The sequence below is a fragment of the Protopterus annectens genome, chromosome 16.part0, assembly GCF_019279795.1.
Source record: "Protopterus annectens isolate FY-2018-M chromosome 16.part0, PAN1.0, whole genome shotgun sequence".
Taxonomy (NCBI): domain Eukaryota; kingdom Metazoa; phylum Chordata; order Ceratodontiformes; family Protopteridae; genus Protopterus; species Protopterus annectens.
Window position 1 is genome coordinate 139,547,056 of NC_056750.1, and position 14,047 is coordinate 139,561,102.

The 14,047-nt window shown below is 42.4% G+C and overlaps 1 protein-coding gene across 2 annotated transcripts in view; it reads right to left on the reverse strand.

The window, feature by feature from the left end:
* Positions 1-14,047, reverse strand: part of LOC122790696 (purine nucleoside phosphorylase) — a 759,528-nt gene that overhangs the window by 23,533 nt on the left and 721,948 nt on the right. Inside the window, exon 1 of one of the 2 annotated variants that reach the window (XM_044058239.1) lies at positions 2,988-3,466. The exons of the other annotated variant lie outside the window; for it this stretch is intronic. Coding sequence (XP_043914174.1) covers positions 2,988-3,019 — 32 coding nt within the window. The 5' untranslated portion in view covers positions 3,020-3,466. Of the gene's footprint in view, positions 1-2,987; positions 3,467-14,047 lie in introns of those variants that run through there. 2 annotated transcript variants of the gene reach the window in all.

A 14,047-nucleotide genomic window follows, 5' to 3' on the forward strand; every position in this document is an offset into this window, starting at 1 on the left:
AAATATTACAAACATAACAGTTACTGTGTTTACTATGATTTATAAAATCCCGTTTAAGACCTAGAATCTAAAGAATTCCAACACTATAAAAATAGCTTGTGCTGAAGAGTTTGAAATTTACACTTTTTTAGAAACCTTTACAGCTCCAGCAATATGAATATTTGTTAGAAATATAAAGACATAATGTTATCCTTTTACAAAGCTTAGGTTCCACCCATTGGAAGTTACAGTGCAAACTTCCAGAGCTCCACTGGAGGGAATGAGTTAAAGGACCGGATAAGCAAAGAAGCACGCAGAGTTAATCACACAGAAGCATTCTTCGCACACACGGATGATGCAATGTGACTACAGACATACCGATAAAGAATTCAGGAAAAAACATATAAAAGTTTCATGTGTACAGTCTTGCAATACATTTTCTGATGACTAATGAAATGACGGTCATAGGTTTTGTAACTGCCATTTCAACACTTTCTTGTCAATATAACCTACCAGCAGTTTTGAAATACACAGTAGGGGTGGAGTAATCAGTATTTGTAGTTGTCACTGGTTTTATTAATGTGTTGCTGAGTTCTATCAGGTGTCTCTTTTCAATCATATTTTCAAATTATTCTCACCACTAAATAAATACATAAATAAAAATCAGCCTAATATAATACCAGTTCTTAAGTAAGGAATCATACAGCTGAAAGCCACATACAAAGAAGTCAGAGCACCATTGTTAAGCCAAAACATCCCAAGCCTGTGTAATTAAATGTGTGGCATCATTGCATTCCTGCTGTTCTACAGATCTCTTGATACCTACCATTCGGTACTGTGTAAATTTTACCAGTTTATTTCATGAGGCTGCTACAACTTCTGGCTCTGAAGGGCTCTCACTATGTTTAAAATGTACTTCTACCTTGCCAAAAAAAGTTTATGTGCCTTCCTCCATCTGCTCATGCTGAGCCCTCTGCACACTCTCTGCTGCAAGTGAAAGACGCTTTCATGTAACCTGTGTGTTGCTTCGTACTAATCTGTCCTCTAACCACCCCTCCTCCAGTGCTCTGTTTAGCTTCTAAGGATTTGTGACCTGCACAGCAATGTCCCCCCAGTTACTTGCACAGACAGTACTGGCACCCAATGATCTGTCCACAGGTTTTTTTTTCAGAATGCTCTCTGCCAGTCTTCTGACACCCAGGTCATGCCTCACTTTCCTGGGTTGTTGCACCCCTACTTCCCCCATTTGTGGCAAATGATATTTCACAGCTACATATGTTTTCAACTGGATGACTTCTGTTTTCTTTCTTTTAGAATAAATCCCATTTGTATGGTATGGTGACTCGGTCAGCCACTTGCCTTTTATAAAAATCCCACACACATGCCCATACAGTCAGTTTAGTATGTAGCATCATCTCACTCCTGATGTTCTGTGCATCTGCTGATACCCATCATATCTGGCTGCACAATGTCTCAATCCAATCCACAAGCCCCACAACTGTTCTACTACTACAAAAACTACCCTAAACATCCTTCCAAAAGGCAGACAATTACTCTGTAAATAGCTCTGCCTATTATGAGCTGTAAGGACATACGTACACACTCTATATTGTATATTCTATATAAATACTTTCATGATTTTGTATACTGTGACTTATGACACCTTGTAAACAAATTCCATGTTGTATGTTTTATATAAATACTTCATCTCGCACTCTATGTAAACACACTGCACAATCCATGCATACACAGCTGTAAACTGTAGTTATCATTTAGCAAATGGACCACATGCTACTTTTATGCCTCTTTTACATTGATCTATAGCATGTGCATATCTGATGCTGTTATGCAACCTTTTAATTAATTATCTGCTGTATTTAATCAACATTTCTTGTTTTAGAAGCCATTTTTTTTATGACATTGTTCTTTAACTTTTTACTCGACCAGCTGCCATACCAATCAAACATCCAGATTTTTTGACCTGTTACTCATAAAATTGTGGTTTTCTGGGAAACATTGATGATTGAAGTCACTAAATAATGACAGGCATTTGAGTTTCAGACTTCATATCCTTCCACGCTAAAGCAAAACTTGCTATTTTTGACAACTTTTCAATAATTTCACATCATGCTGAGATACTTTCATCCTATCATACCCCCGTCATTTTAAATCTCTTACAGCCCATGAGACTATTGAACCAATAGGAGGTTTTGTGGCCTGTAAAGTCTGCAGGGTGATGCAGTTATGCATGCCAGGTAGATACCTAGGGCAGCATTGCTTTTACATGGTATTTGTAGGCATTTAGCATAGGCAAGTAAAAGCATTTTTAGCCACAGACAGCCGGATTGCAATTTCTTTGGTCTCTACAGTCTTGTTATGCTACTCTGGATGATTAAGTAACACCTTTTCATAGCAACTCTGCATCACTAACAAAGTGAGCCTCCATATGGGCTGGAATTTAGCAGCTAGGTGTCCACAGAGCAAAAATAAGGGTGGCACACTAAAATGTCTCTCTCTACAAATAGGATTAATTCTAAAAGAAAGGAAACACCCAGTCTAAACAAATACGCGGCTCAAAAACAACGTTATGTAAGGGCCCCCAACATAAACACAAGTAATAACAAAGGTATGACGATTCCGCGCCAACAGACACGCACATGAACACAACGATGCTAACACATGGATTACACCCAGGAGATGTCATATAAATACCTGCGGAGACATTAAATATACCACAATGCCCTGGAGCTAGATCTTTCCCTTTGTGCTATACTTTTCTCAAAAAAAAATTGCATAGAAATGAATTAACGATCTTCATTTCCTAACGGGAAATGGGCACCATCCCGCTACCTCGACTGAATTTTAACATGTAAACCTGGCTCCGTGGGGTGTGCTCTTCCAGTGAAGAACCACCAACACCCCCATTCACAGGTGGGTCTGGGGTACACGGGTGAAAGTCACAGACTGAATAAATGACAATGATGTGTTCCGCTGTAAGGATGCCCTACCCGAATGTCGTGCTGTCTCCCTCTGGGTACATGATCTCACAGGCTTCTTGCTCTACGATCACTTGCTTGAGAAGTAATATGGATGCTCAACCGTCTGGCTGATGGCGATGATCACGGGATCCTTCCTCGCGGATAACTAAACTGACAGGATCGTGCCAACGTGCCGCAGACGCGGTGCCTCTCTTCCCCTCACAACGGCGGGCGCCCAATAAGGAAAGATGCTGTTAAACAAGCTCGCAGCCTCGGATTCACACCGAATGAAGACTATTTACGTTTTAGATAACCCCAGCCTTTTGCTGCTGATACTACAACGGTAACTACACAGTTTAACGTTCTAAAACTTTTTCGTTTTCCTTACACTCTGTTAATTTGATGCTCTGAACCGGGACTATAAATACAAACACCTACGAATGGAAAAACCTATGACGTTGCTGACGAGCCCCTTTCCTGCTTGGCGGCGACAAAGAGGGATGGAAGGAGGCGTGACATGAATCAGCCATTCGAGAAGATTAGCGCTCGTATCATTCATGACTCACGTAATCTGAATGTGCACGCGCTGCATGAAGGTTAAGCGTGACCGCGCACATTCGCCTCTTCAGAATGTGCACGTGACCTAATTGAAACGGAAAACTTACATGTATCACGTTGTGCAGTGGTTTCAATTCATCGATTTGTAGTGCTGCATCATGAGACCTGTGATGATAAGTTTTGGCCTCAGTTCTGATAATCAGATTCAGTGCAGTTAAATCATTTGGCTCCTTTACATTTTTACATAAATACACTTATTGTTTATTACCCAACTTATAAAGTCTAAAGGGGTTGTTTTGTCTGCAAAGGCAGTGAACCAGTTAAAAATGTGATATACAGACTCATGGAATCATGCCTGTCTACTGTACAGATTTTCTTCCAATGTCCAGATTTTTGCCTAATATTTTTGGTCTGCTCCTCATAAAATGTGTCTGTTTCTGGCAAACCGCTGAGTGCTGAAGTCACTAAATAATTACATGCATTTGAGTTTCAGACTTCATTCCTTCTGAAAAATGCGCGCTACGCAAACATTCTATTATGGTAAATTTTAATAACAGCAATATCTAAAATCTGTCGCTGCTTTTGGGCATTACCCCTCCCTCGTTATTTTAGGCCTTTGTCAAGATTTGTTGCACTAAGAGGTTGAGAGGTATGCATGGAATTAGCTCTGAAATAGAGCTCAACAATGAGGGCATGTATTTCTGAAGGGAATGAAGCTTGAAACCCAAATGTCTGTCATGATTTAGTGACTTTGAGTAATGCCAGAAAATAAATTTTATGAGGACTAGACAAAAAATATGAAGCAAAAATCTGAAGATTCTGCTACGGTCTTGTAGGTTTATTTAAGCTTAGCCAATTATCCCATGTGAGACTCAAACCCTGCACCTTGTGTTTGTAAGGCAAACACCTTAACCATTAGGCCACCCTCCCAATAGGTGAGAGTTGTGGCTTATGTGACACCCATGCACTGGCCCAGTAATCAAGGAGCCTCAATCCTCACCACTAATACCAATGAAGGAAGTGCACATTGGGCAGATGACAAGTACATACACAGTAAAGTACAATTTTCCTTTAAGAGCACACAGAGATCACAGTCAGTCTCGGGCTGGTTTCTCCCTTCTTCTCCCGATCTAAGTACCATGTTCAATCATAGCCTCACCTCAGGCTTTGTGCCCACTGAATGGCATACAGCAACAGTTATCCCACTCCAAAAAGGGGGAGCCACCACGGACCCTGGGAACTACCGCCCCATTAGCCTGACGAGCCTGGTCTGCAAGGCTATGGAGCGTATCATCATGGAACTTATAAACAATGACATTAGTAATCTCCAAACTCTGGACCCTACCCAGTTCGGGTTTGTAAAAGGCAGATCATGTCTCCTAAACCTGAAAGACTTCTTAGAAGCGGTCACCAAAGCTGTAGATGAGGGTAAAGTGGTACACACAGCCTATCTAGATCTCGCCAAGGCTTTCAACACCATCCCCCACTCTGGAATTATAGACAAACTCACTAAACTAGGTATAAATCCCTATGTCACAAGATGGGTTGCCAACTGGCTCACTGACCAAACACACAGTGTGAAAGTAGCAGACTCTAAATCCAACTTCAGACCAGTGACAAGTGGAGTACCACAGGGTTCAGTCCTAGGTCCTCTCCTGTTTGGTATCTACTTCTCTGAAGTACAGGCTAACACAGAAGGTCTTTGGCTAACAAAGTTCTCAGATGACTGCAAACTAGGAGCCATAATCAAATCTCCTAACGATGTGGACATCTTACAAAAGGGCCTCACTGAGACAGATGCATGGTGTCAAAGCCATGGCCTCAAGCTCAATGCCAAAGAGTGCATTGTCATCCCTTTTGGTAAAAACTCTGTACCCTTGAACTACCACATAGGCTGTAGTCTACTTAACACTGAAAGTGTGATAAGAGACCTTGGGACACAGGTGGACAGTAGTCTCTCCTTTGATAATCACATTGCCACAGTAGTCAGGAAATCCTTTTACGTGGCACACCTCATCATAAAAGGTTTCTCATCCAGGAAAAAAGAGGTCATTATTCCCCTCTACTCATCGCTCATTAGACCCATTATAGAGTACAACGCCCCTTTTGGCGTGTACCTCACAAGACATCTACAACAATTGGAAAGGCCACAGAAATACCTCACAAAGAGGATTACCAGCCTCAAACAGATGCCCTATGCAGACCATCTCAAAAAACTCCAGCTTTATGTCACATATCGCCTACTCAGAGGCGATCTCTGTCTAACATACAAAGCTATGTCAAACCCAGAGCTGTTGGACATGCTCCACGTAAAGAAATCCAAATCCCTCCGAGCTACACGCTCTAGGGACCTAAACCTTGCACCACAATAAACAGAACACGCTGGAGGGATAGATTCCTGTCTCAGAGACTTCCCATACCCTGGAACAAACTACCTATCGATATCAAACAAAGCTCCTCATTAGCACTCTTCAAGAAAAATCTTGATGACTGGATGGGAGATAGGAAATTCACTCTGGGGATCACTTCTGTGGCTCTGCTTGACAGGGGCACAGGAAAATTATTTTCTTGGGTGGGAAAAACCAGGGTACTGTTTGGCTAGGCTTATATAGGCCCTAGGGCCAATAGCACAGTAGCTACCTATGAACCTATAAACCCTCTCTGTCCAGCCAGTGCTTCATGCCCCTGCCCAAGCAGCTGACACACACACACACACCCACACTTTGAGACTTGATTTATATACAAACACACAAACACTCCTGGGGAAGGCTGGCACAGGTTCATAGCTATGCCCCCTTCTGCCCAGACTATAAGGTAGAAAGCAGTGCCACCAACCACCCATATCAGCTGCTATAAGGCCCTTCCTAAAGAGTGACCAATTCTACTGTATAATGTTACTGTTAACCAAATGGTAAGTATGACCAGAACTTTTAAGGCTATTCCAGAGCGGCCTGTCCAGTATCACCAAATACATATGCAAGTACCCTAAGAGCTTAAATATCTCTATACAAAACCAGACACAATTAAAAGGTTAAACTATATTTAATAATAAATAATAAAAGCAGAAGACAATACTCATTAACTCAACACAGTGACAATAGAGTTCAGAATCACAGGAAATATTTTAAAACAACATTGCAGGACAGTCTCACATGAATACAGAAAACATCTAAGCTAATCTTACTATATTCCTATCTCTAAGAGAAATCGCTGCAATCTTAGTTTTACTTACAGAGCAAGTAAATACAGATGAGAAGTGCTGAATGGATGTGTATAGGTCCAGAACAAGATACAAAATGCACAGGCTTTCTCTCTGAGATTGTTCTTAAATTAATAATACACATTACTGCTGGATTAGCTAGATGACATCATTATTTGACACCTGCATCTAGTTCCCAGGCTAAACAGATACCAACAGAATTTAACATGCCTCTATGAAAAATATTTATCTCTTAGAAGCTGACACTTATCTCTTAGAAGCTTGCCTGAAACTGGAAGTCATAAAACATTTACCTTGGAAACCTGTAATTACCTCTGTTTCCAAACAATAGGAAAGCCTACAACTCTAGACACTTTGTCTGCTTTGAGCTGAAACAGAGATACCAGAGTCATAAACAAATTCCATTTATTTTCTTAGAGTTTGCAAGTTAACTCTGTATATTCCAGCCGTTACCAGCAATGCATACATTTGCATAGACATACAGCTTATACACATCACTGCTCTTTTTCAGCGGGGTGCACTGTGGTTATAATCTTGAAGCTCAGTACAGAACATATAGTTTTCTTACATTTCTAAGGTAAGCATACACATCATATTACTATTCACAAATGACATAGAATTATTTACAAAATTTTATCTAGCTGGGCTGGCAGCCTTCACAATCCGCCCCCCCCCCAAGAACTCAAGCTAGTTTTTCAAGTGACCCTTGAGAAATTTTGCTTGAAAGGCCTGAATCTAACTGGGAATACCTTATCCCATTCCCTGTATTGAGAGCCCATCTGTGTTGACATTGCTAACCCCACTGCAGTGCCACACTGCCATGTCATATGCTTGCAACCCTAGGGTCCACCTTAGCGACTTGGCATTTTGCTGGCTGGCTCGATGTTAACCATGTTAGGGGGATTGTGATCTGTAACTACAGTGAATTTGCTTCCATACAGCTAAGGCTGAAGTTTCTGCAGTGCCACACTATGGCTAGACATTCCTTTTCTACACCTGCATATTATTCCTCCCTGGGTTGGAGCCTATCACTAAAATAAACCACTGGGTTCTCTTCTCCCTCTGAAAAAATCTGGCTAAATACAGCCCCCACCCCATGGTTTGAAGCATCCACCTGCGCAACAAATTATTTGCTGTAATCTGGACTGGCTAACACAGGGGGTCTTCCCAAAGCTTATTTAAGCTTCTGGAATGCCTGCTGCCATGATGGGGTCCACACTACCTTATCTAGCCTGTTTTTCTTTGTCAGGTCTGTGAGGAGAGCAGCTATAGTACTATAATTTGGGACAAACTTTCTGTAGTACCCTGCTGTCCCTAAGACTGCCCTCACCTGTCTTTTGGTCACAGATGCAGGCCATGCCTGAATGGCTTCCACTTTGGCCAGTTCTAGCCTGATCTTACCACTCCCCACTCTGTGTTCCAGATAGGAGACCTCTGCCATACCCACCTGACATTTGCTGGGCTTGATGGTCAACTCTGCCCTCTGTAGTCTGCCCAGTGCCTCCCTGACATGCTGAAGGTGCTCTTGTTAGGAATGGCTATAGATGGCAATATCATCTAGGAAAGCAAGGGCAAAATCTTCTGCTCCTGCTAGGATATGATCTACAGCTTCTTGAAAGTCACTGGGGAATTGTTCATCCCAAAGGGCATCTTTGTGAACTTATACAAGCCAAAAGGTCACAAAGTCTGACCTCTCTCTAGCACTGGGAGTCAAGGGCACCTGTCAGTAACTATTAGTAAGATCAATGGTGGTAAGATACCTAGCCCCACCCAGCTGCTCTAGGGCTTCATCTGTCTTAGGCATGGGGTACGGATCTGACTCTGTGTGACTATTTAATTTCCTGTAGTCCATACAGAACCCGGTGCTGCCATCCTTCTTTGGCACCAGCACCACTGGGGAGGCCCAGGGACTGCCGGACTCCTGAATTACCCCTAGTTCCAACATTTCCTGTATCTCCTCCCTCAGAGTCTGTTTGACTCTCTCAGGCACCCTATAAGGGACCTGCCTAATAGGCCTTTGGGGTCCTGTATCCACATGGTGCTGCAGCAGGTGGATGCACCCTGGTTTCCCAGTGAACATGTCCACAAACTCCTGTTTCACTGCTTGGATTTCTCAAACTTGGGTAGCAGATAACTGCTGGGATATTGCTACCCCTTCCATTGAGGTGTCAGTACGAGCCTCACTGCGGAGATTAGTCCCCAGATCTCTCTTAGACTCCACTTGCAATCCACTGCAAATACTCAGCACAAGGGCCTCTCTATCATGGTAAGGTTTCATCATGTTACCATGGTGTAATTTGTGCCCCTGCCTAGCCTGCAGCTTGTTGTGTCTGATAGGAAAAAGAACCATTACCTGATGCCCTAGAACATACTCTCTAGCACGAGCATTCCTGTCATACCATACCCTTTCTGCTGTTGGACTTCTGCTACGCTCTCCTGGGCCAAGCCCATGAGTTCCCTGAGCCTTGTCCTGAGGTTTAGGACATATGCCACAATAGACTCCTTGTGGGATTTACACTCACCCTCCCACTCATCTCAAATTAAATCTAGAGGTCTCCTCACCCTGTGCCCATACAACAACTCAAAGGGTGAAAAACCTCTGGATTCCTGGGACACCTCTCTGTAAGTAAACACCAGATGGGGCAAATATGTGCCCCAGTCCCTCTTGAACTGGTCTGCAAATGCCTGTAGCATGGACTTGATTGTAGAGTTTAACCTCTCAACAAAACCATTAGTCTGGGGATGGTAGAGGTGATCTTTAGGTGCTTCACCCCACAGTACTTCCACAGATAATCCAGCAGGTCTGACATGAAATCGGCACCTCTGTCAGTATTTCTTTTGGGAAACCTACCCTGCTGAAAATCTCTAACAAAGATTTTGCTACCTTTTCTGCCTCAATGGAGAACAGAGCCACTGCTTCAGGGTATCTCATAGCATAATCTACTACCACTAGGATATATGTTTTCCCTGTGGAACTTGGGGTACTCAGAGGCCCCACAATATCCATAGCTACCCTCTGAAATGGCTCCTCAATCACAGGCTAAGGCATCAAAGGAGCTTTCACCTTGTCCCATGCCTTGTCTACCTTTGGCACTGCTCACAGGTCCTGCAGTACCCTGTTGCATTTCTGGAAATCCCAGGCCAATAAAAGTTCTGTATAATACATCTTTTTGTATGTTTTATGCCCATATGACTTGCAAAGGGAATATCACGGGCTATGGCTAGAAGTGCCCGATGGTATGCTCTAGGCACTACCAACTGCTGTATTTTCTTACAATCTAGCATGCTCTCAGGGGTCCAGTCTCTATGTAGTAATCCTCTGTACCAGTATACAGATTCCCCCTTCCCTTGTGAATCAGGTGCCTCACTAGCTGCCTCCCTCAAGCCTTGTAATGTAGGGTCTGAAACCTAAGCCTGTATTAACTCTCTCTTTGTAACCCTTCCCAGCTCCCCTTCCACAGGAAGTCTGGTATCCTCTGACACCGGTGCCTCACTGTCAGCTTGGGTACTACTAATCACCTCTGCCCTTTTAGTCACTCTGTCCAAGGGAACATTAGTACCCACAAGCAGCTGTGGCTCACCTTCAGTCTCACTGGTATAGGGTAGCTCCCTCTCTGAAGTAACCACCTCACCAATCCTGGCTGCAAGTGTGTGGTCTGTCTGGGTCTCCCCCAGGCTACCAGACCCACATGCTTGTCTCCAAGCCTGACCGTGTTTAGCTGCATGAACACATGGTACTGCATTAACAAAATCCTTCCCTATCAGGACATCTGCAGGGTGGTAGTTTAGTACCCTTGTTGTCTCAAGACAACCTACCATTGGCATTTTGACATTCCCACTTACTGGCTCTCCCACCTTTTGTTCCCCACCTTGCCTCAGTGGACATCTGTATGCTACATGGCCCCACTGGTTGCATTAAAACATTTAACCCTAGGTCCTGGATGTGTACCTGGACTATTAGCTTTCTCTGCTACTAGCAGATTCTATTGGGGCAGCAAGGGCTGCCCACCATGGGTTCCTTTAGACTCATGAGCAGCACTGGGTGTTCCTTTCCTGTGTAGTGATGCCTTTCTTGCTAGGTACAAGTCTCCCTTCTTCCCCAACTCATCTCCAGTAAGGCATTGTCTATCAGCTAACCAGATTCTCATGTCCTCATGCATAGTGCTAAGGGCTTGTTCCCTCAACAAAAGGTCTGCCAGCCTTTCAGAAGTGGTGACCTGACATCCACTCACCCACCTATGAAAATAAGTGCTTAGTTCAGCAACATATTCACACACACTTTCATCTGCCTTGCGTCTATGTTCACAAAACTTTTTCTATAAGCTTCAGATGTTAGCTTAAACATTCTAGCAAACAATTCTTTATAACATTATAATTTAAACAGCCATGGGCAGATAGTTTGGAAAGAACAGTTACAGCCTTACCATGGAGTAAGGGGTCAGGAACCATACCCAGAGCTCTTGGTCAACATCATAGTGTTTACATACCCTCTCAAACATATGAATGAAACTATCAAAATTATCCCCCTCCGTAAATTGTTGAAGAAATTTACTGACCTTTGTTGCTTCTGGGTTTGGTTACTCCCTTCCCCATTACCTCCATGATTCTAGCGAAGAGTCAGCATCTTTTTTTCATATTGCCTCTGCCTCTCCTTCTCCTCAGAATCCAGATGCCTCTGTATCTCTGCTGCTTTCATTTCCAAACACTTGGCCTCCAAGTCAAGTCTCTTTAACTCCAGATGGATTTTTAAGTCCTCTGTGAAAAGGTTGAGCTGTACATTCTCTAAGAGTTGTACATCTCCATGGCCAGTCTGATCATCCTCCTGGTTGCTATTTTCTGATGCAGCTGTGACTAAAGCTGCAGTCATGTCTGCTTTAGTCAGGTCTCCATGCACCGGTCCTTTAGCCTGACACATCTCAGCCAACTGGCTCATTGTTAGCTTGCCATACTCCTCTGCTGACATGCTTGCCTGCTCCCCCTGACTAACTAAGCTAACAAAAGAAATACATCAATTGTGATAGGAAATCTGAATGTTCACTGCATGGCTGATTTAGAGTACAAAAATATCTTCAGTGATCACTGTACACAAGCTACAGGAATTTAATATCCACACCACTACAAGCCAATTCATTTGTGATGTGGCTAACTCACCACTATCAACCAATTGATGTGTGATGTGGCTATTCCACCACTGCCCAACAATTAATATGTGATGCCTATGCACTGGCCCAATAATCAAGGAGCCTCAATCCTCACCACTAACACCAGTGAGGGACGTGCATAGGATGACAAATACACACACAGTAAAATACAATTTTCCCTTATGAGCACACAGAGATGACAGTCAGTCTTGGGCTGGTTTCTCCCCCTTTCTCCAGATCCCCAATAAGACTCCCCACTGGCACAGCTACAGGGTTAAGATCTCAGCCGAGTGGTCACGCCAAAACCTCCAGCACTCTCTCTGTCCAACCAGTGCTTTGTGTCCCTCCACTCACACACACACACACACACACACACACACACACACACACACACACACACACACACACACACACACACACACACACACACACACACACACACACACACACACACACACACACACACACACACACACACACACACACACACTTTGAAACTTGATTTATATACAAACACACAGACACTCCTGGGGAAGGCTGGCATAGGTTCACTAGCTATGCCTCCTTCTGGCCAGACTATAAGCTAAAAAGCATTGCCACCAACCACCCTTAGCAGCTACTACAAGGCCCTTCCCAAAGGGTGATTAATTCTACTGTGTAATGTTACTGTTATCCAAATAGTAAGTGTGATCAGAACTTTTAAGACTATTCCAGAGTGGCCAGTACAGTATCACCAAATACATATGCAAGTACTCTAAGAGCTTAAATATTTCTATACAAAACCAGCCCCAATTAAAATGTTTAACTATATTTAATAATAAATAATGAACGCACAAGACAATACTCACTAACTCAACGCAGTGACAATAGCGTTCAGAATAACAGAAATATTTTCAAACAGCATTGGAGGACAATCTCACATGAATACAGAAAACATCTAAGCTAATCTTACTATATTCCTATCTATCGCTAAGATAAATCACTGCAATCTAAGTCTTACTTATAGAGCAAGTAAATATAGATGAGAAGTGCTGAGTGGATGTGTACAGGTCCAGAACAAGATACAAAATTCACAGACTTTCTCTCTCAGATAGTTCTTAAATTAATAATACATATTACTGCTAGGTTACCTAGATGACTTCACTATTTGACACCTGCATCTAGTTCAAAGGCTAAACAGATACAAACAGAATTTAACATGTCTCTTTGAAAAGTACTTATCTTTTAGAAGCTGACACTTATCTCTTAGAAGCTTGCCTGAAACTGGAAGTCATAAAACAATTACCTTGGAAACCTTTAATTACCTTTGTTTCCAGACAATAGGAAAGCTTGCAGCTCTAGACATTGTGTCTGCTTTGAACAGAAATAGAGATAACAGAGTCATAAACAAGTTCCACTTATTTTCTTAGAGTTTACAAGTTAACTCTGTATGTTCCAGCCTTTACCATCAACACATACATTTGCATAGGCATGTAGTTTATACACATTTCTGCTCTTTTCCAGCAGGGTGCACTATGGTTACAATATTGAAGCCCAGTACAGAACATATAGTTTTCTTACATTTCTAAGGCAAGCAGACAAATCATATTACTATTCACAAATGACATAGAATTATTTACAAAATTCTATCTAGCTGGGCTGGCAGCCTTCACAGCTTATATGCATTGTATGCAATGGTCAACCCTTTGTGCTTTGTAGATTAGTAGCATGTTTCATATCTCATTTGCTCAATTTCAAAGGTTTGTAAGTTCATAGAAGGTTACTAGGCTAACAGACCTAGAAGCCTTACAAGCCCAACCACATTTATCCCGAGTTGCTCTAATTGTCGGTCATAACTGCGTTTGTGTTTATAACCAGTTTTCACTTTAATTACCTAATTTATATGTGTATACGCCTATTAAATATAATTGATAGACAGCATACCTATAAACCGTACAGATTTTTGCAGAATTTCCAGATTTTCACCTCATATTTTTGATCTGTTTTTCATAAAATTGTATTTTTTCTGGCAAATCATTAAAGATTGATCCTCAAAAACATAGGTTCATAGGTTCATACTAGGCTATCTGCCCTAGGGTGTTTATAAGCCTAGCCAGAGTGTGTTAGGCTTTCACCACCCCTTAGGATGAGAATACTATGCCCATTTAGGGTTTAGTTTACTGTGCATCTGT